The 19898-nt window shown below is 47.3% G+C and overlaps 1 protein-coding gene across 4 annotated transcripts in view; it reads left to right on the forward strand.

The window, feature by feature from the left end:
* Nucleotides 1–19898, forward strand: part of C15H10orf90 (chromosome 15 C10orf90 homolog) — a 191054-nt gene that overhangs the window by 106128 nt on the left and 65028 nt on the right. For all 4 annotated transcript variants that reach the window (XM_019728236.3, XM_019728237.3, XM_074338815.2 and 1 more), the window contains one exon: nt 19725–19816. In XM_019728236.3, the coding sequence (XP_019583795.3) occupies nt 19725–19816 (92 nt within the window). The remainder of the gene's footprint in view (nt 1–19724; nt 19817–19898) is intronic.

Genomic DNA, 19898 nt, shown 5'->3' on the forward strand with positions numbered 1-19898 from the left:
GTATAAATTCACTTTCACCTGCCTGCGGTAATGTTAGCTTCTGTTGTGGAACAGAACCCTACAGCGGATTTTTCTCTCCCTTCACAGAGGTTTTGCTTTTCCTGCTAAATGCACTAATGCAGACTACAGTGGAGTTGCTGAGTGTTCCAAACATGAAAAATACTTTTGCAACGCCATACGCTGCCCTCGGCGTGGAAAGGTGCTTCCACACTGCCTTGCTCAGCTTGGAGACTGTGGGCTTTTTCTCCCCGTGGCCCTGGAGACACGGAGGTTTAATAAACTTCAAAGCTAATTTCACTTCAGGCTCAGCTTTCTGCAGCAGAAATCTCTTGCCCATCAGCCAAGGACCAGTTCTTGGCTTCGGCTCAGCTGGCACCGGGCCTCCCATCCGCATGTTAAGTACTTCAGGTGCCTTGGCTCCCAGGCTCCCCTGCCCTGGCCAGCAGCTAGCTTTGCTGTGCGTTCTTTTTGGAGGCAACCCCTCCCGTGGGGTAACAGGAAGGCACATCTAGAAGAAGCAGAGGGGAAATTCTAAAGGGGTTCATTCCGACTTGAGTTGGAATTCCAGCACCTTCCCTGAGGAGCTGGGGGGTGTCAGACAGCTGAGCCACAGCTGTCTGTGTGTTCAGTACAGTCAGTCGCACGTGGGCTGCTGTGGGATTTGAACGAGAAAGGGAAATGACACACCTATAATGGTGTATCTGGCGTGGGAGGAACATTAGTACACTCCTAGGGCCCCCAAAACAGCGCCACAGATCAGGGGCTTAAACAACTACTCACTCTCTGAAGGCCAGGAGTCTGACGTCAGGGTGTCGGCAGGGTTGCTTCCTTCTGAGGTCTGGCAGGGAGACTCTGTGCCAGGCCTCCCCGTAGCTTCTGGGGGCTTTGCTGGCAACCTTTGGGGTCCCCTGGCCTGTAGAAGCATCTGCCTTCATGTTCATGTGTTGTTGCCCTGTGCATATCTGTCCAAATTTCCCTTTTTATAAGGATATCCCACCAAAATGACTTCATTTTCACTTGATGACCTCTGTCAGGGCCCTCTCTCCAAATAAGCTCTCATTCTGAGGAACTGGGGTTAGGACTTCAGTGTATGGTTTTGGGGGTTGGGGGGCAAGGGGACAACGACACACGTGTCAACCCGTGACAATATTCAATAACTATCATCAGTTTCAAAATGTTCAATAATAGAGCAAAACCTGGAGAGTTCCCTCCAGATGAAAAGGACAGAAGTTTCTCTGCGGGGCTGTAGAATTTCTCGAGTATCCAGAGAACCCTTTAGAGACAAAATAGTACATTTCGGTTGAGCCCTGCGTTGCAGAGGAACTTGAAAAGTTGTGAGGACCCCAAGGATCTTAATCTTCCAGGAAAACAGCCTGTGAAGCTCAGGCAGGGGGCTTTTGTGCTCACTATGTGTGGGAACCCCCCGACCCCCGACAGGGAAGAAAGAGAGGCTTGCTGCCCTGGGAAGCGCTTTGCTTTGGCAGCTGCAGGCAGTAGCTGTGTCTGTTATAGATGTTCAGTATCCTAAGAACCAGGTAGCAGGCAGGAGTTTGGGGGGCTGGGTTGCTAGGCAACAGCTCTCATTTCCTGGGAAAGCCAGGAACCGTCTCATTCCCCTTGTCCGAACATCTCTTCTTTGGTGAAAGCTACATTTAGAGAATTGATGATAATTTAGAACTTTCTTTTGTGGGGGGATGGGGGGGGTCGGGGATGTATATATATAACCAATCAGTTAACAAAATCTAAACACAAAGCTCTCCTGTTGGAGATGACAGCATTGACATTCCTTTGTTGTTTCTTGGCTGTTTTTCCTGATTGGATTGTAAGAGCATCAGGGTGGGTCCTTAGCTGATGTGGAAGTTAGGGATCTGTGGGCTGCAAAGTTGAGAGGTGTGATATCCAGCCTTGCTCCTTCTTTACTTTCAAATTTCAAGTGCCAGGGATAAAAACGCAATTAACTGTTATCTTTTGTTGGAAAGGGAAATAAGCACGAGACCCACTTAACATTCCTCTTTATTTTTACCTTCCTGTGTTTGTTTAATCTTAGGTGTTCCTCTTCCAGCTTCTGAGGACCTGGCAGGGTGCTGACTGGCTTGTCACATCCCACTGTAGGAGCTTCATGTTTGAGGGGAAACAGAGGCTGTGTGGTCAAGAACCCCAAACCCCCTCAGCTGGCCAGGGATTTTCTGGGCTGCCTTTGAAACGCAGCTATTTTTGTCAGACTCAGGCAGGGCTATGAAAGAATTAAAAGGCAACGTTGTCTGTGAGAACACAGATAGGGCTTCCCCGCTGGTTTGGTGGGGACCATCTGGATGTTGCGAGCACAGGTCCTTGCAAAGAGAGCGGGCACCCAGGCAGACAGGGTTACCGTCATTCTTTCCTGAAGCCTTGGACAGAATCAAGACTAGGGCTGATCACCAAGGGCGCAGTGGGAGGGTTTTAGGCGTGTTTGCCCAGGCGTGTCTATTGCACACTACCTCATGCTAACACCACCCCAGCCACCCCTCTCCCAAGCTCAAAGTTGTATCAAGCCCCTACGTCCACAGAGGGAGGACATTCTGTGTCCAACAGTGGGGCTGGTTGTGTCTAACTGAGGGCTGGTTTCTGGTGTCAGTGCACCCTGATGCCCAGTGTAGCACCCCTGCAGAGGCCACTTCCAGAAACCTGCAGTGTGCAAAGCGTGGCTTGCCCTTTCTCCCAGCCACATCCCTCTCATAACCCTGAAGTTGGCCCCCGGAGGGGGCTGTGTCTTTGTTCCACACCTGTCAGAAAAGGAGTAGGAATCTAAATCCTGCGCCACACATCACCAAATCATGGGCGCTAGTGACATCTCAGATTGTTCTTGGAGAAGAGAAACCACTGGCAGGGGTTTCAGCACTCACATCTAATGTGGGCCTGAGCCGGCCCCCTGGAAGTTCAAGGTGGGGAGGGGGGCTCATGGTAATTCACGCTCTGTCCCCTAATGAGGACATGCAAGGGAGAGGGGCTGAGGAAGGCAGCAGGGGGAGAGCGTGTCTTGGTGGCCTGTGGAAGAAATGGCCATATTTTCTCTGCATTTATTTCTAATGGGGAGATTCCAGACAGATGAAAGGAAAGTGAAAAAAAAAATGCAATTGTTATTTTTACTATCTGCATAATTAGAATCCCTGCTGCTGTGGGTTTAAATTGTTAATACTGTTCTCACTATTTCCTTTACGTCCAGGAATTTCAGACAATGCACTTGACCTGCAGAGGTATTGAGCACCTCTTCATGGTCTACAATCTGGTAGCAGCAATCTGTTAAGAACATGGTGGTAGATTTGGGGGCTACTTAAAAATTCCCTGGGCTGCACTGACAATATGTGGCTCTTCACATGAGCCTGATGTCAGGAGGCCACCGGCGTGGCTGGTGTCGGCTCCCAGGGGGAAGGGAGGTGCTCCTGGGGTGACCGTGACTTCCCCAGACACTGGCCAAGGGGCACAGCGTGTGCAGACCCCTGGGGTATTGAAGGCAGTGCTGTGTTCCCACGGCCTGAGTGAGAAATGCACCCGCTACCACCCCTCCCCCACTTCTGGCCATTTGCTGAGAGATTAGGGGAAAACAGTGAAAACAGCACCAACCATCACACTTGGAATCCATTCTAATTCTGACATTCTTTGTAGAAAGATGAAGGTCATAGAGCAGGGGTGTCCCAACTGCGGCCCGAGATCCATTTTTTATTGGCCCGCAGCAAATTCCAAAAATATATTTAGTTTACTTAAATAAACCAGGTGAGGCAATACGTACTTCACCTCGAGTGAGTGGCCCGGCTGTTTGTGTATTTGACCGCATATGGCCCTTGGTGAAAAACGTTGAAAAACGTTTGGACACGCCTGTCATAGAGGCCGGCGGCATTATCATCTTTTCTTCCTCAGAGAGTGAAAGAGAGAAGTAAGAAAGCCATCGCTGTAGACCAAGAAAGAGCTAGATGTGTGTCACGGACCTTGGTTTATGACACCGGTGGTACTCCCCTGACAGGAGGGCCCGTGTACCCCAAATATGGCAGTAGCCTTTGTTTGGCAGAGCAGCTTCCAAGCAGACCTAAAGGACTGAGAAGTTTGGAAAGGAAAATGCCCACTTCCAAGTGTAAGAGCAAGCCCGGTGGAGAATGGCAGATGTGACAGCAAAGAAAACGAAATGGCAGAGAGGAGATGCCCGGAATTCTCAAGTGGCAAAATCAGAGAGGCAGTTTGGGCACAGAAAGTAGGCGTTCTGAGGCCTACAGGACAGGAGCAACCAAACCGACCTGGGTTTTGCACAGCAGGTAGCCCCAAGTCTCATGGGTGGGGTGGGGCCTCTGTGCAATGGGGTGTGCATTGTGGGTGTTCTCTGGGGAAGCTGAGCCAGTGGGGAGAGGAAGGAAATTCCCCAGCGGGAAGGTGAAGCTGTGGCTGGAAGCTCCAAGTGAAGGTAAGGGGAGGAGGAAATAACAGCTGCGCCCCTGTCACGGCCGGTCAGTGCATTTCCTCCTCTCTCTTTCTATGTTCTTGGGAGTTCTGGTCCAATTCAGCCTCAGCTCTCACAGGCATGCTGGCTTCAAAGGCAAGTGCATGTGGACGCCCTGGATTGGGGCCACCCCTGGAGGACCAGCACTTGTCATTCAGCCTGGCTCAGCAAACATTTAATTAGCTCTTACAGTTATTGGCAGCTGCCATTTCTCAGCTTCTGCCACGTGCCAGACACTTGCGCCAAGGACTTTCCATGCAGAAAGCAATTCCACTAAGGAAGAATGATGCTTGCTTCTCATTTTACAGCTGGGAAACAGGCTCAGAGAGGTTAACTTTGCTGAAGTCAGAGTTGGCGTCCGGTCCTCCAGAGTCCAAGGTCGCTCCTCATTGCTTTTTCTCCCCCAGCACCAAATTAGGCAGTGGGGAGAGAAGGGGGAGTCTGCTGCCCCAGAAGGTTACAATCTCGGGGGGGGGGGGCAACTGCTGACCACCGCAATCCCACATAGAAAAGTAGCCTGGAAACACAACACTGGTGTGTTTCTTCTGGAGGCAAAAGCTTGCAGAGGGATCGAGTTTGAAAATGGGCCTTAAATGATAGGGCAGATTTCCCCTGCGTTGAAAGGGGCTTATTTCTCTGTTTAGAGGCCTTCGGAAAGCTCAAGTTTTCAGAGCTGCAATCTGTAGGGTATGGCTGGGAGGGGTTTAAGTGTAAGCCTACGTGAACAGTAGCTGTGGGGCTGGTCGAGAACCCCAGAACTCCACTGTCGGGGGTCATGCTGGGTTTCCGTGAGGCTTAGCAATGTGGTAGAAAGCTAATTTTTGTTTTTTAGAGAACACTTGCTCTGTGCTCACTCTGCGTATGAGTCCTGACCCCATTCATTGGGGGTCAGTCTGGGGTGACCCCCCCCCCATTGCTCAAGCCCAGTAAAGCCTCCAGGTCAAAGCTCAGAGCGCTTGAGGGGGCTGTGTGTTCTCCAAGTGCCTGGGGCCAAGGGAAGCACTGAGAAATGGGACAAAGATGCAATTGTGAGGCCACCACTGGAAGCGTGGTCTCAGAGCCCGGCCGGCCTGGCCTCTTGGAAGGTGGAGTTTGCAACAAGGCAGCTCACCTCCTGGGCATCGGGACCACCAAGAGGACCACCATAAAGTTACCTACCGTAGGCAGACAGCCATAGGTCAAGTTAGAGACATGGCAGGTGGGACGGAATGAGGAGGTAGGAAACCGGACTTTGCCCAGGAGGCCTGTAGGCATGGCTGAGAAACGAGGAAGTCCCTCCGAACTCCAGGAGTTACACACGCCAGGCAGTTTGGTGTCCTGGGCGTGGGGCTGTGCTGCCCGTGTTTCTCAGGCAGCCAGCCCAATATGGGTTATTTTCGTCCTAAGGACGGTAGTTGACTATTTGGTAATTCCACTTGATACTGGGTTGTCTTTTTATTGCTAAGTTGTAGGAGTTCGTTCTATACCCCAGGCTTCGGTCCTTTGACAGAAACACAGTTTGCAAATATTTTATCCTAGTCTGTAGCTTGCCTTTTCATTTCTCTTCATTTCTCCTCATGAACAGAAGTTTTTAACTTTGAAGTCTAACTTATTTTTTTCTTCTTTTATGGTTATTCCTTTTTGGTTGCTGCTTAAGTAAACTTTGCCTGCTCCTGATTCGCAAAGCTAGTCCTCTGGGTTTTCTTCTAAATGCTTTATAGTTTTAATTTCAGGGTTAGGTCTGTGATCATCTCAGATTCATTCTTGTGAGTTGTGTGAGGTACATTCCCCCCCCCTTCCCCCCAGCTGCATAGCCAGTTGTTCAGGGACCATTCCTGGGATACATTCAACGTGATCAGGACAAATTGCTCCTGTTTCTATGTTGCTGGATTCTATTTACTAATCTTTTGTAAAGAATTGTCGTGTCTGTCAGGTTTCTCAGCTCCAGCACAGCTGACATTTGAGCTGGATGACTCTCTCTGGTGGGATTGTCCTGGGCACTGCAGGACATGTTAGCAGCGCCCCTGGCCTCCTCCCCGTAGCTGCCAGTAATGTGTCTCTGGTGTGACGACCGAAAGTGTCTCTAGACGTTGCCAAATGTCCCCTGTGGGCCCAAATCACCCCAAGTCGAGAACTATTGGTCTGTGTTCATGAGAGATAGGTACTCATCTGTAATTCTTTCTTTTTTTGTTTCTGGTTTTGTTTGTTTGTTTGCTTGTTTGTTGTGAAATGTCATTGTCAAGTTTTGCTGTTATGCTCATGCTGGCCGCCTCTGGTCTCTCAAGAGTTGTGTAGTGTTGGCAGTATTTCTTCCTTAAACTTTTGATAGAATTTGTCTTTCCCAGATATGCCTGTGGGCTGCCTGGACTAAGGTTTGGTTTTCTTCCAAATAGTTTTATTCTATCCCAGACTCTCGTTTTCCTGTTTCCAGCACAACCATCTGCGCCTGGAGTTTTCTATGTAAGAAGGTTTTTGATGAGGAGGTCATTCCTTTAATAGCAATAGGACTTTCAAGATTTTCTGTTTCATCTTGTGTCGATTTTGTATTTTTAAGCAATTTGTACATTTTTCTCTGTTGTTGACTTTATTCACGTAAAATTTATTCATAATGTTTCTTTATTTTTCCTTTTCATCTCTGTAAGCTCTATAGAAGTAACACCTCCTTTATTCCTGATAATGGCTATTTGTATTTGTTTTGAATTTAATGATTCTGTTGATTCCACCCACCCCCACCCCCACAAGGAACCTGCTTTTGGCTTTGTTCATTTTATTCTGTGTTGTTGTTTTTTTCCAGTTGTTTCATTGATTTCTGCTCTTATTTTGATTTGCTTTTTGCCATCCATATTAATGTGTGTATCTGTAGTTTTTTTTACTGCTGAATGGTTGACCATCTCACAATTTAGTTATAAAGTCTCCTGTTAAAGAACATTTTGGTTTGTTTTAGGTATTTTTGTTTTGTTTTGTTTTGGGGTGTTTTTTTTTTTTTTTGCCAAAGGAAAAAAAAAAGAAAACAATGATGCTATGGACAGTCTTGTATATCCCAGGGTAGGTATGTAAATGTCTTTTACATACATACCATATTTCATTTATTCTAAATTTTTAAATTTTATTTTGATATATCTGAAATCAGAATGAAAATGAATGGCATCTTAGAGTATAATTAGAAGCTATTTTTTTCCTGATGATATATAATAAAATAATGGTTCATTTTATAATCAGTGTAAGATTTTAATGAAATGCTGTAAATAAGAGCAAATTGCTCATCTCCATCTTCACCAGGTCACCTTCCACGATGGTTGTGTCAGTTTATGCTCACCAGCCACTGCCCACATCTTCACCAATATTTGGTATTGTAGATATTTTGGTGTTTTATTGTGATTTTATTTTCATTCCTCAATTTACTAATGAGGCTGAATGCTTTTTCCGTTGCTCAGTGACCATTCCTCTTCTGGGAAATGCCTGTTCTGTCTTTGTCTATTTTTTTCATTGGGTTGTTAGTCTTTCTCAAATTAATTTATAGGCGTTTTTAAAATTAGTTTTGGTACTAATCCTTTCTCTGTTATATGGGTTACAGGTATCTTTTTACTTACCTTCTTTCTTTATCACATCTATTGATAGAAATATTTTTAAAAATACTTGAATTTGTCAAACTTTTGTTTCGTAGAGTTTGCGTTGGAGACATTTTAAAGGTATCCTTTCATGTTCAGGATCATAAAGATATTAACTGTTTTCTCTCTTAACAGTTTTAAAGATTTGCCTTTTGTATTTAAGTTTTTAGATTATCTGGGTTGATTTGTGGGTATGATAAGCAGTAGGGAACTCATTTTAGTTTTTAAAATAATGCCAACTAATTGTATTTTGTGTGTATTGCAGATATCCTCTAATAATGTACAGTGGACATATACACTAAGTCCATTTCACCTCCTTATTTTTCACATTTCCGTATGTGTGAGGGTCTCTTTCTGGGTTCCTTATACTTTTCCCCTAGTCTGATTTTATTTATTCCTGCAGTAAGCTTCCTTTTTTCCTACATCTTTAAAGTAAATTTTGCTATCTGGTAGTGCAGATTCCTCTGCTCTGACTACTGCGTGTCTCTTTCTCCCAACAGGCAGCCTTTTACTGCCATTCTCCTCTAACTCGGTTTGACTGTTCCCTCACACACACAAAGAGGCTGCTGTCATCTGGGCACCTCAGAGAATCCCACCGTAGGCTGGGAATCAACAGTGAGGTTATGCTGGAAACCTCACATCCCACGTGGTCAGAATATTCTTTTAGACGGACTTGAGAGTCTCATCTGCTGGATGAGGTCAGAATTGCTGGACCCATTTTACAGATGAGAAAACCAAGTGACTTGTTCACTTCCGTGGCTAGTCCATGGTGGAGCAGGTTAGTTTAGTGTGTTTCCACTGTAGAATTGCTGACCTCTAGACAGAGCAGCGTTTCCCATTGTCCTACAAGCTCATCTGTTCAGTGGGTTTTGCTCCCAGTCCACAGAAGAGTTCTTGAGACCAGCAGTTTTAGTCTTCATTCAGTTTCATATTTAGCCCCACCAAGTCCAGTCTAGCTGGGCCTGTTTTTCAAGCAGCAAGAGCTGTTCTTCTTGCTCTTTCTCTCCTAGTACCCATCTCATTTACTTCTTTAGCCTAGCTTTGTCTCACTTATCTGTTCTGATGCTTTTAAACCCCTCCCAGATCGGTATCGTGTATTATTCCTCTCTTTGCCTAGAAACCTGAAAGTGCTAAATCTTGGTGTTTGCTCCTTCTTTTACAATCCTGAAACCTGGTGGCCCCACAGCCAGTGGCTTCTCAGGCATGTCCCCTTTTGTGTCTCTGTGCAAGTACAGAGGAAAGAATGGCCATGCTGGGGAGCTGGCAGGAGCTATAATTACTGAAGCTAATGCTTCGTCTCTCTCTAAAGTTCAAGTTCATTAGTGAAACTTCCTTTATCTTGTCATTCTAGATTTTAGGTTCTGATGAGCTGTATTTATTTCACAATCAAGAATAAAAATGTTGAATTATAATAACTAGCACCATTAACTTTTGCTTGAATGGTAAACCGCATATAAGCTCTATAAGGGCAGGTGTTTTCTGTTTATTTTGCTCCTTACAGTGACACTGTGAAAGGGCCTGACCCGTGGGTGATGCCTTATAAATGTGTGCTGGACAACAAGGGAATAAATTTTATTGAGTGCTTCCTATATGCTCTGCCACAAGAGAAGTAGTTTTAGTGTGTCTTCTCTCTTGGCTCTCATAATAACCCAGTGAAACGATGTCATGATCCTTGTTTTGCAGATGGGAAACTGAGGCATAGAGAAGTTAGATGACTTGTCAAAGTCACAAACTTTCTAAGCAGTCAAGCTAGCTTCAAATCCATGTCTGTGGGACACCAAAGAACATACTTTAGCCTCCATGCAGGGATGCCGCCGTTGTTGAAGTTCAGATAGGAGTCGCAATTGTCCCTTTCACTCACTGAGGGGGGGGGAGGGGCGAGGGGGAGGCATCATTAAGCAGAGTTTTCCTCAGGCTTCTATAAAAAGACAAATAACCCAATTTAAAAGTGAGCAAACGTCTGAATAGATATTTCTCCAAAGAAGATAAACAAGTGGCCAATAAGCACACGAAAAGCGGCGTAACATTACAGGTCATCAGGGAAACACAAGTCAAAACCATCATGAGATACCATTCATACCCTCTCTCACGGCTGTTGTCAAATAAATAGGCAATGACAACCGTTGCCAAAGCTGGGGAAAACGAACCCCCTTACATTGCTCGTGGGACTGTAAAATGGTACAGTCACAGGGGAAAAGAGTTTGACATTTCCTCAAAAAGTTAAACATGGAGTTTCCATAGGACCCAGCGGTGGTTCCACTCCTAGGTCTGTACCCATGAGAAAGAAAACCTGTGTCCACATAAAACCTTGTACACAGATGTTTGTAGTGGCATGTTCATTAGAACCCCAAAATGGAAACACCCCAGATACCTATCAGCTGATGAGTGTGGGCTCAATATGTGGTCTACCCACACAATATGAATATGAACGCAAAATGAGTATTATTCAGCCATAGATAGGAGTGGAATCCTGACATGCTACAACATGCTACAACATGCTACAACATAGGTGGGTCTTGAATACGTGATGCTCAGGGGAGGAAGCCGGACACAAAAGCCCACACAGTATCTTATTCCATTTCTATGAAATGCCCAGAATAGGCAAATCCAGAAAACATATCTTAGTGGTTTCCAGGGACGGGGGTGAGAGGGAGATGGGAAGTAATGGCCATGGGGCTTCTTTGGGGGATGATGAAGTGTTCTGGGATTAGTGGTGATGGTTCCACAGCTTGGTGAATATGCAGAAACCATTGAATTGTACACTTTAAAGGGTAAGCTGTATGGTATGTGAATAATATCTCAATAAAGCTGTTGTTAAAAAATGTAACTGCAGAGAGAGAACAAGCAGCTCAGCCCAGCTAGACAGTGTGTTTAGAAGATAACTTGACTGAGACTCAGAGATCCGGGGTCTTTTTTACCTGATTGAGCGAGCCTGACTCTGCCACTCCAAGCTGGAAGCTTCTCTGACAAGCCCTGCCCCTCTCTGAGCCTCTGTTTCATTTTTTTTGTAAACTGGCAGGTGTGGACCAGCCAATATTTAAGGCAGCCTTCAGTTCTAACGTGCACGCACATTTCACGGGACAGTTTCCCTGGTTTGTGCCTCAGTTTAGGGCCTGTTACAGTAGGAAGGACCAGTAGAGGGCACAGAGTGCTAGGATCTTTGCTCCATTAAAGTACAACAACAACACAAACAAACAAACAAAAAATGAAACAGGCGAGAATAGCGACCTTGTTGCAACTGTCCAGCCAGCTGATAAGGTGTGGGGAGGCCACATCGGTTTTCTAAGTAGGATACAGAGTCACAGCAGCGTGACTCGTGAGCATCTCCCAGGCTGGGTTTTCCCTTGAATGCTGAGCTCTCAGATCTGCTCTGGAGACAGCAGGTCTCTCTGCAGACCCCCCGGCATGCAGTGTGTGGCTAATGGCTCTTCTAATGAGAGATTTACGACTTGGAGCTTTCAGACACTGTGCCAGCCTCGTTTGTCCAGCCCATGGTGAAGCCTGTAATCATCTCTGTGGGCGCCTGCTTCAGGCTCCAGCCAGGCTCCAGCCAAGTCAGCTGCACCGATGAGACGCAAGAAGCCACACAGGCCCACAAACAAGAGTCATGTTGCTTCTGTGAAGGGCAGGAAATCCATGCAGACACCTCGTGAAAATGTTTTCGTGGCTTGTTTACATAATGAACCCTGAGCTGACAGTTTCTCTTGGTCTCCCTGGAGTGTGTGGCTTTGCAGCTGGGCAGGACATGGTTCCAGGTTCCTTCGCAGGAATTTTCAAAGATGTCCCATTTTTCTTCCATGTGTGTTGGTCGTTATCCAGTTCTGAATGAAAAGCGAATAATTCATCAGTGCTCGTCCTACAGAAAGCTGCCTGGGTCATGAGTCTGGTGAGTGGGAGGGGTCCCGTTGCAGCCTAGGTGACATTTGAGGTACGGGGTCACTGGTCACTGTTGTCCGTCGCAGGGCCCGATTTTCTGCCACCTACCTGCAGGGGTAGAAGTGGTCACCGCTGAAGTCAAGCCACTCTGTGACTTTCAATACCAGATGATAATGGCTCTTGTTCAGTGAGATTGATGGTGCTTGAGGAAGAGAGGCCATACAGATGCACATGAGGCCACTTTCCACTTCCGGAAGCAGGCAAGCTAAAGGGAGATGTCACGCTCTCCCTCCAATGCCCCCAGGGCCTCACCACCCAGCCATCACAGGACAAGACCTCATGGCACAGGTACACAGTGTCCTGGAGACCATGTAGGCCCCCACACGCTCCTCGTGTCATAGATGTGGGAGCTGAGCTCAGCAGACAGGCTGAACTGCTCAAGGTCACAGCAGACTGGCCAGGAGGAATCTGAGCCTAATGTCCTTGCTGTCCATCTAGTGTCTTCTGCCATCTTGTGTTGTGTCCTTTTGAGGGCCAAAAGAAAGGGGAAAAAGATGCTTTCAACCTCTCCCACTGCCTTCTTGCTGCCCAAACGCAGGCCCTCTGCTTGGGCAAGGATGCAGGTCACTGGGAACCCAGAACCCTCACTCCTGCCGCCCAGGCCCTGGTTTTCTGAGTCTCCTGGGAGAGGGAGGTGCGTTTTCTCCCTTGAATGTTGAAGCCCGCATTGAAGGTGTTTGGGTTCCATGACAGACACGACCTGTGCTTAACCGCTTACCTCTGTCAGGGACCAAAAACAAGATCCACTCCCTCTGCTCTCCCCCTGCGTGTAGGTGCAAAGGGAGGAAAGGATAATTTTTAAAGATGCCGTTGAGGTGATTACTGAAGTGATTCACACGTCTCTCTTGGCCCTTTCCTACCTCTCACAAAAAGGACTACAGTGTTTGCTAAGAATATATTAGATAAATCCAAGATAGGACCACATCATGGAAGGCAAAAGACAACCTGTAAGAAAGAATTAACATCAGGGACACTCAGAGAGCTATTTGCACACCCACATTCATAGCAGCATTATTTACAAAAGCCAGAAGGTAGAAGTGATCCCCGGGTCCATTGGCACATAAATGGATAGATAAAATGTGGTGTGTGCATACAGTAGAATATTATTCAGCATTAAAAAGGAAGGAAATTTTAAGCGGCTGAAGGAGGGAGACATGGGGAGTTATTATTTAATGGGGATAGAGTTTCAGTTTTACAAGATGAAAATGTACAGATGGATGGTGGTGATGGTTGAATGGCACCGTGAATGTCCTTTCTGACACTGAACTAGACATGTTAAGACGATAAATTTAATGTTACGTGTATTTTACCACCATTAACAAAAAGACAGCCCGTAAGAGAAGATGATCAAATCCACACTGTATTGTAAAAGCTCTTGCTTCGTGCCTCATTCACCCACGAGGCTATTAGCTCTTCAAGATGGACTCCTGGGCTCTCTTCATCTTTGTTACCCCAGCGCCTAACCCAGGTCTGCAGAGACATTAGATTCTCTGTAAATGTTTGCTGAGCTGGGGTCGTGGCATGATCACGTGAGTGCCAGACGCACGGGCAGGGCTTCATGGTTTACAGGTGCTGTGTACGCTCAGATTTGCTGTGCAGTCCTTGCATCCAGTCTTACGTCGTCTTCCGGGGAGACCCTGCTCCAGCCACACGAAAGGCTAAGGGCTGCAGTGACAGCACCTCAGATTTCAGGCAACTCAGAAATCAGCCAGAGCCCAAGCGGCTGCAAAATTAGTGGACAGGCTTTTAAAACACCTTGATTGCTACCTAGTGTAATTTTCTGAGTGAGACGAAGAGTACATGCAAAACTGGGGCTAACAATCCGTTCCATTATTCCAGGGCCCATTGTGTGACAGGCATGGTGCTGAGCCCGTGGAAACCTTTGTTAACCTTACTTCCTAGTTCTCAGCCTACAATGCCTGTCAGTGAGCCTCTGACCGAGGAGCAAACAGAGGCTTGGAGGTGATACTACTCATCCAAGGTTGGAGCAGTAGAACGTGGGAGCTGCAGGGCTCAGCTCAGCCTGACGCCAGAACCTAAGCTGCTCCATCCGCTTTCTCAAGCTTCAGAGATGTTGTCGGATTCTGCCGATTCTGCCCCATTCCTACCGTTTCTACATGGACAGCGATCGTTAACACTGCAAACTCAGCTTGAGGCGCACTGGGCGGGGATGCTTCGGCAGGGTCTGCTTCTGCATCTGTAGAATGGGGAGGTAACAGTGCCCCCCTCGTAAGGCCGTTTCAAATGTGAAAGGAGATAACACTTGGTTCCAACGTCTGTGTCACAGGGAGAATGCAATAAATGTGAGCCTTTATGACATAATAGTGATATTGACCAAACTCAAAGCACCTGGGGATTATCCAATGAAATGTACATTGGTCCAGTGTTTATGAAAATGCTTACAAAAGGGCTGTCCATTTATATAATGAACCTTACTTTCAATGTCTTATCCCAGGGGTAAACTCCTTATGAAACAGGAGTTTGAAAGGCAACGAGTTATACAATTTATCACGTTCCCCTTTGGCCTTGGCTGTTGCAAACTCACCCTTATGTTGTGATTCATATGTGCCAGTGCCATCTGTAGCCCAGGCTTTGTGGTTCAATGATTTCTCCAGTTCATTACTTGCCGCTTTTCAAAAAAAAAAAAATATATCACAGTTTCATCGCTTTTTATCTGTGTTGTTAATTATAAACTACCTCAAATGTAGTTAGGTATAAATTACAAAGCAATGTTCATTATAATTTAGTGTCAAAGGTGTTTTATTAAATTGTATGAAAACCAATCGGTCTTGTAATAGCTTGCATGGTAAACAGACTGCCCAATTTTCTAGATGAACCGGTATGCAAAAATTGGTAACATCCATTGCAAGTAGGTTAAACAAACTAATGTTGTGATGTTATCTGAATGTATTCTAATGCTCAGAAAATTTTTAAACAGTAAAAATACTTCTTGGCAAGAAAGACAGCATCCTCAAAGCCAGGTGAAACATAAAGTACTGAGAAGCTGGGGGTGAAGAGAAAAGAGTGTATCTGACAGGAGGCAATAGATAAAATAGTTCTTCGTCACATCTAACAGTGTTCTGCAGAAAACTTTTCATAACGATCATGCAAACTTTTTTTTACTTGGCAAAGGAACCTCAGATATAAACGTCAAAGTGATGATTTCTGCTCCTGCTAATGAGAAATGGCACCAAGGTGGACAACCGGCCGCCTCCCTTGGTTGTCGCGTAAACATTCTGGTGACATCACATGGGTGGAAGAACCCTAGGAGGTTCCTTAGCTGGAATGGAAGGTGGGAGCCTGCCTCATTCCGAGAGTAGTTACAGATGTAAAATGTGGCCGAGTCTTCACTCGTTTAGCCAAACACAACCTTATCGTTAAAAGACCTTTGAAATTGGGTAAAATGTTTCTGAAACACCCATGGGATATCATCAAACTGTCTCAGGAAGGTATGTTCTGATTTTTCCCCACTGATGTAGTACCTCTTATAAAAATATAAAATAATTTGTTAATTCAGCCAACATTCAGTGAGTGTCTTCAGTAGGCCAGGCACTGAATGGGGCTGGGGGTGGGGGAGAACTTCTAAAGACCTCAGTCAACTCGGGGGACTGACTCCTGAACAGATAGTTACAGAACAGTGTAGTAAGGACCTATGGTCGTGACAGCCTGCCAGGGGACACTGTTGTGCATTGAACTGTGGTCCCCTAAAAGACGTGTTCACGTCCTAACCCCAAAGCCGGTGGATGTGACCTTATTTGGACATCTTTGCAGATGGAATCCCCACGAGGTCATATTGGATTAGGCTGGACCTTAAATCCAATGTCTGGTATTCTTATAAAAAGAAAGGCATTTGGGGACACAGGGAAAGGCACAGGTTGGAGGGAGAGCGGGGGAGCCCTTCTAGAGAGGAGTTGGTATTGAGCGGTATCAGAGGGTAAGGAGGCAGTCCGGTGGGAAAATTAGGAAGGTGGCACGGAAGATGAAAGACACGGGGACATTGAAGCTGGCCACGTGTGGGACGTAGGAGCACTTGTTTTAATGCTTCCTGTTCTGGCCTCTTGAGCCCCCTCCTGCACGTGCATGCAGATTTTCACATGTATGTTTCCCATACCCTGTTCTGGGGGCGAGGGAATGTGTCCCTTTCATTGGAGTTTTCAGAGGAGCACGGGACCCCCACAAGGTCACACATGGCTGTGTCAAGGGGATTTGGGGGAACCTGATAGGAGACTAGGTTGGTGGGGTCACCAGCTTGATGGTGACCTTGCTGAGACCAGGCAGTAGAGGGAAGATTCAACTGATGGGATGGAGCAGAGCCTTTTTCCTGAGATGAAACAGGCCTCGGCTTCCAGCGGCACGTTGGAGGTGAGGGAAAGGGAGGGGTATGGAGGGGGAGGCCTCAATTTCTATTGTGGGTGATGGGAGGATTTGGGCCACTCGCCAAGATAATGGACACGGGGTGGGGTTGGGGGGAGAGGAAGGGGAGGAGGGGGCCGCAAAGGGGTTGGTTGGTTTCGTAAAAGCCCAGTTTCATGTGACTTGGAAGCGGCTGGTTCTAAGCTCAGCGCTGGTGCTCACAGGTGAGGGCCAGGTCCTTCCTTGGCACTGATTTGCAAAGGGAGCAGAGGCCATGGCATGTCTCAGGGGGAGAACGGGCGGGGATCAAGGAGAGACCCCACAAAAGAAAGCAAGGCCCACAGCAGCCAGGAGGGAGGAAGACAGTCAGAAGGCTACGTTGTTCCAGAGTCAGAGATGGGAAGATTTTCCAGAGACTTTGGGTAGCTAAGAGCGTCAAGTCTCACGGAGATGTTTAATTGAGACTTGGAAAGTGATTCTCTCTGAGAAACACCTGTTTTAAGGGTATGGCTAAAGGTGTGGCAGAAATTCAAGGTGAGCCTTGACTCGTCTCAGACTAGAAACGAGGGAAGGCACTGGCCATCCAGGAAGTGGGAGTGATGGAGCGAGGGAAACAAGCTTACAAACTGACGAAGGCCGAATGTCCGCCATCGGCACTTGGCATGGATGGCTTGAGTTGCTAGGCGATGCATGATGATGTCACTAGTCTGCTCTCTCTGTAGAGACAACTCAGGCCGTGTTGGGTACCGGTGGAATCGTGTGTGACTCTGTTCGCTTGTCCTCTGCTTTGCCCACTCTGCTACTTGCTATTCTCCGAAGATGCTGGGTTTGTCTGCTTTTCTGCTTCACCGGAAGCCATTCCCACCTTGGTCTTTCACCTCTGCTAGGCCTGTGCCATCTTCTCCCCTCCCCACTTCCACTTTTGCTTAAATCCACCCATCCAGCCAGGCCGTTCCAAGTGTCCCCTTCCCCGCCATTTCCTGGGCCCCTTGGCTGGCAGGGCTCCCTCTGTGGCTTACTGAGACCAGAGGTATCAAAGCTGTGACTTCCACTAGAGCCCTGCCTCTCAGCCTCTAACACCCTGAGCGCTGTGTGAACTGCTCAGTCGGATCCCATCGCTGAAGTACACCTTCCTCCAGCGGGGGAACCTGGATTCCACAAGAGCTTGGCTCAAGGCCTCATGGTGTGTTCAATTGTTGCTCATGATTCTTGTGGCCTCTGGGAAGGGGCTCAAAGGGGGTTGGGGGTGAGTGTGGATGAGTGGCTCTGGCTGATGGAGACAGAAGCATGTTCAGTTCTTCCAACTGTCTCATGGGAGGTCTTGGGACGAGCTAGGACGCACTCCTTAGCCAAGCACACTGGGCACCAGCAATGATGGGTGGTTGACTAAGCTGGTTTTTAATCTGTTTCAAAATAAAAGTCAGCACGCTGACATTCGTGATGACTTCATTCTAACTGAAGCCAGTGGTGAAAAAGCCGCATTTCCAGTCCCTGGATAGGGTTTTCTACAAGTTGTGGGGTGGCTTTGAATCAAAGCATGATGGTTCTCTCCCGATCTGAAACTTGCCACCTGGAGAGGAGCTTGTTGGTCTGAGGCCGACAGTGTTCACGGACTTGATCGGCACCGAGGCCTCGGCGAGGCCCCACGGCCGCCCCTCCCCAGGCTTCCTGATGCAGTAGGTGCGCCTTCCCCAGAGTTCCCGAGAATGTGCATTTCTCCCCATGATGCTGAGGTTGCTGGTCTGGGGGTCCCTCTCAGAGAGCCCCCATTCTTAAACTGCACTGTGAAGTAGGACCCGTCTCAGGTCCCATTTCCAAGAAGCAGAGCCCGAGGCAGGATGGGCGGACTTGCGGGAGGGGGTGCTCTTCGGGAAAGAACCACGAGAGAGTTGGGGAGGCCTGATGGGAAGAGGAGGAGCCAAGCGAGGCCGTGGTCTCGGGGACCAGCTGGCCGGGGTGTGTGCTCTGCAGCGTGAATGACAAGGCTGCCCTGGCCTTTGCACCCAGAGTCGCGCTGGCTGTGGGCTGGCGTGGAAAAGGTACAGCCTCCCACAGAGCAAAGCAGTGAGCCATTGACAGTTCCCATGAGTCAAAGGAAGCATGTGACCTGTCTCCAGGGCGGTTAGAGGAACATGGGATGACGAATATCGAGCATTTAGCACAGTGCCTGGCATGGGGTGGACACATCCCCTGACTCTTCCCACCTGACCACACAACTGTCACCACTGGCAGAGGCCCCCCATCCGGCGACTCCCCCTGCACCGCACCAAATGACATCACTGAGCAAGGTCAACCTGCTGGGCATTTGGGGCAGGTTAACAAGAACAAGAAGGCAGGAGGGTGGAAAAACAAGTTTTAGAGAACTGCTAAACAATGCTTACATGTTTAGAGAACTGCTTTCTCAAATCCCTTCTGTGTCATCACCAGCGTCAGCAGTCGGGGAACCATTCTTTGCAGACTTTTGAAAATCATTTCCCCCAAAACATCTGTATTGTGGAGGCAAAATTGTTACCCTGGGTTGGGAGACTGGCTCACACACATTCTTATCTTCATTCCACTTCCCTGAGTTTGATTCATGTTTCTACTCAAGACGCCCAGGCAGAGGTCCTAATTCTGCCAGGTTGCTTTAAGAGCACTTTCCCTTCTATCCAGGGCTCTGTGGGATGTGCAGGGCAGGTGTGTGGATGAGGAAATGCCATAGAGCAGGTCCATAGACTGTCCCTGGTTATCAAGCTCGCTGATGGTGGAGCCAGGACTGGAACCCAGGTCTCCCACGTCCTGGTCCCCTGCTGTGTACACTTGACCTGGTAATATTGTCGGCCGTCATTGTGGCAGATGTTTCTGTGGAGGGCTGTCCACAGTGTCATTTATCCTCACATTATCATCCCAGCATTATCCTTAGATATTCCAAACTGGCTTTGATACCAGCATTTGAGTCATTCATGACTCCGTCAAGAATGGTTGTGTTAAGAGGCTGGAGGAAAGTTGGTCTTGTATTTCAGCCATTCTTAACTCTAGGGGGGCTGTGAAATCCATAGATGAGGTTCTCTGTTCTGCTGGATGTAAACTCAGCAGAAGGCACGGGTTAATGTGAGAAGGCTAAACTCGTTCAATTATTATTGAGTCTGGGAACATAAACAACTGTGTGAAAGAAGGAATATTTCAACTTAAGAAACTAAATAATAATGAACTCAGAGACCCTAAATGGCGGGGGGTAAGAATGGGGAAATGTACAAGGTGTTATCATGGGTCAGAATATACTGGATTCACCACTGGCTAGTATAATACATGAAGAGGTGACATTAAATTTTATAGTAAAATTATACACTCTATTTTATCTTTTCATATACTAAGAAGTAGCAATATTATCTCCTTTTCCCTAGGATTACGGGACAATCAGTACACCACCAACGATCGAATTGCCCTTAAAAATCTCCAGTCTGAAGTTACAGAGAAGCAATCTGACTTCGCCAAGGTAACATATGTTTCTAACTTCTAGAATAGTCAGCAAAATGCAGCCAACCATAAACAATATGATCACTGGCCTGCTTATGATG

This window comes from Rhinolophus sinicus, chromosome 15 (assembly GCF_057876585.1).
Source record: "Rhinolophus sinicus isolate RSI-liver-muscle chromosome 15, RSI-T2T, whole genome shotgun sequence".
NCBI classification, from domain to species: domain Eukaryota; kingdom Metazoa; phylum Chordata; class Mammalia; order Chiroptera; family Rhinolophidae; genus Rhinolophus; species Rhinolophus sinicus.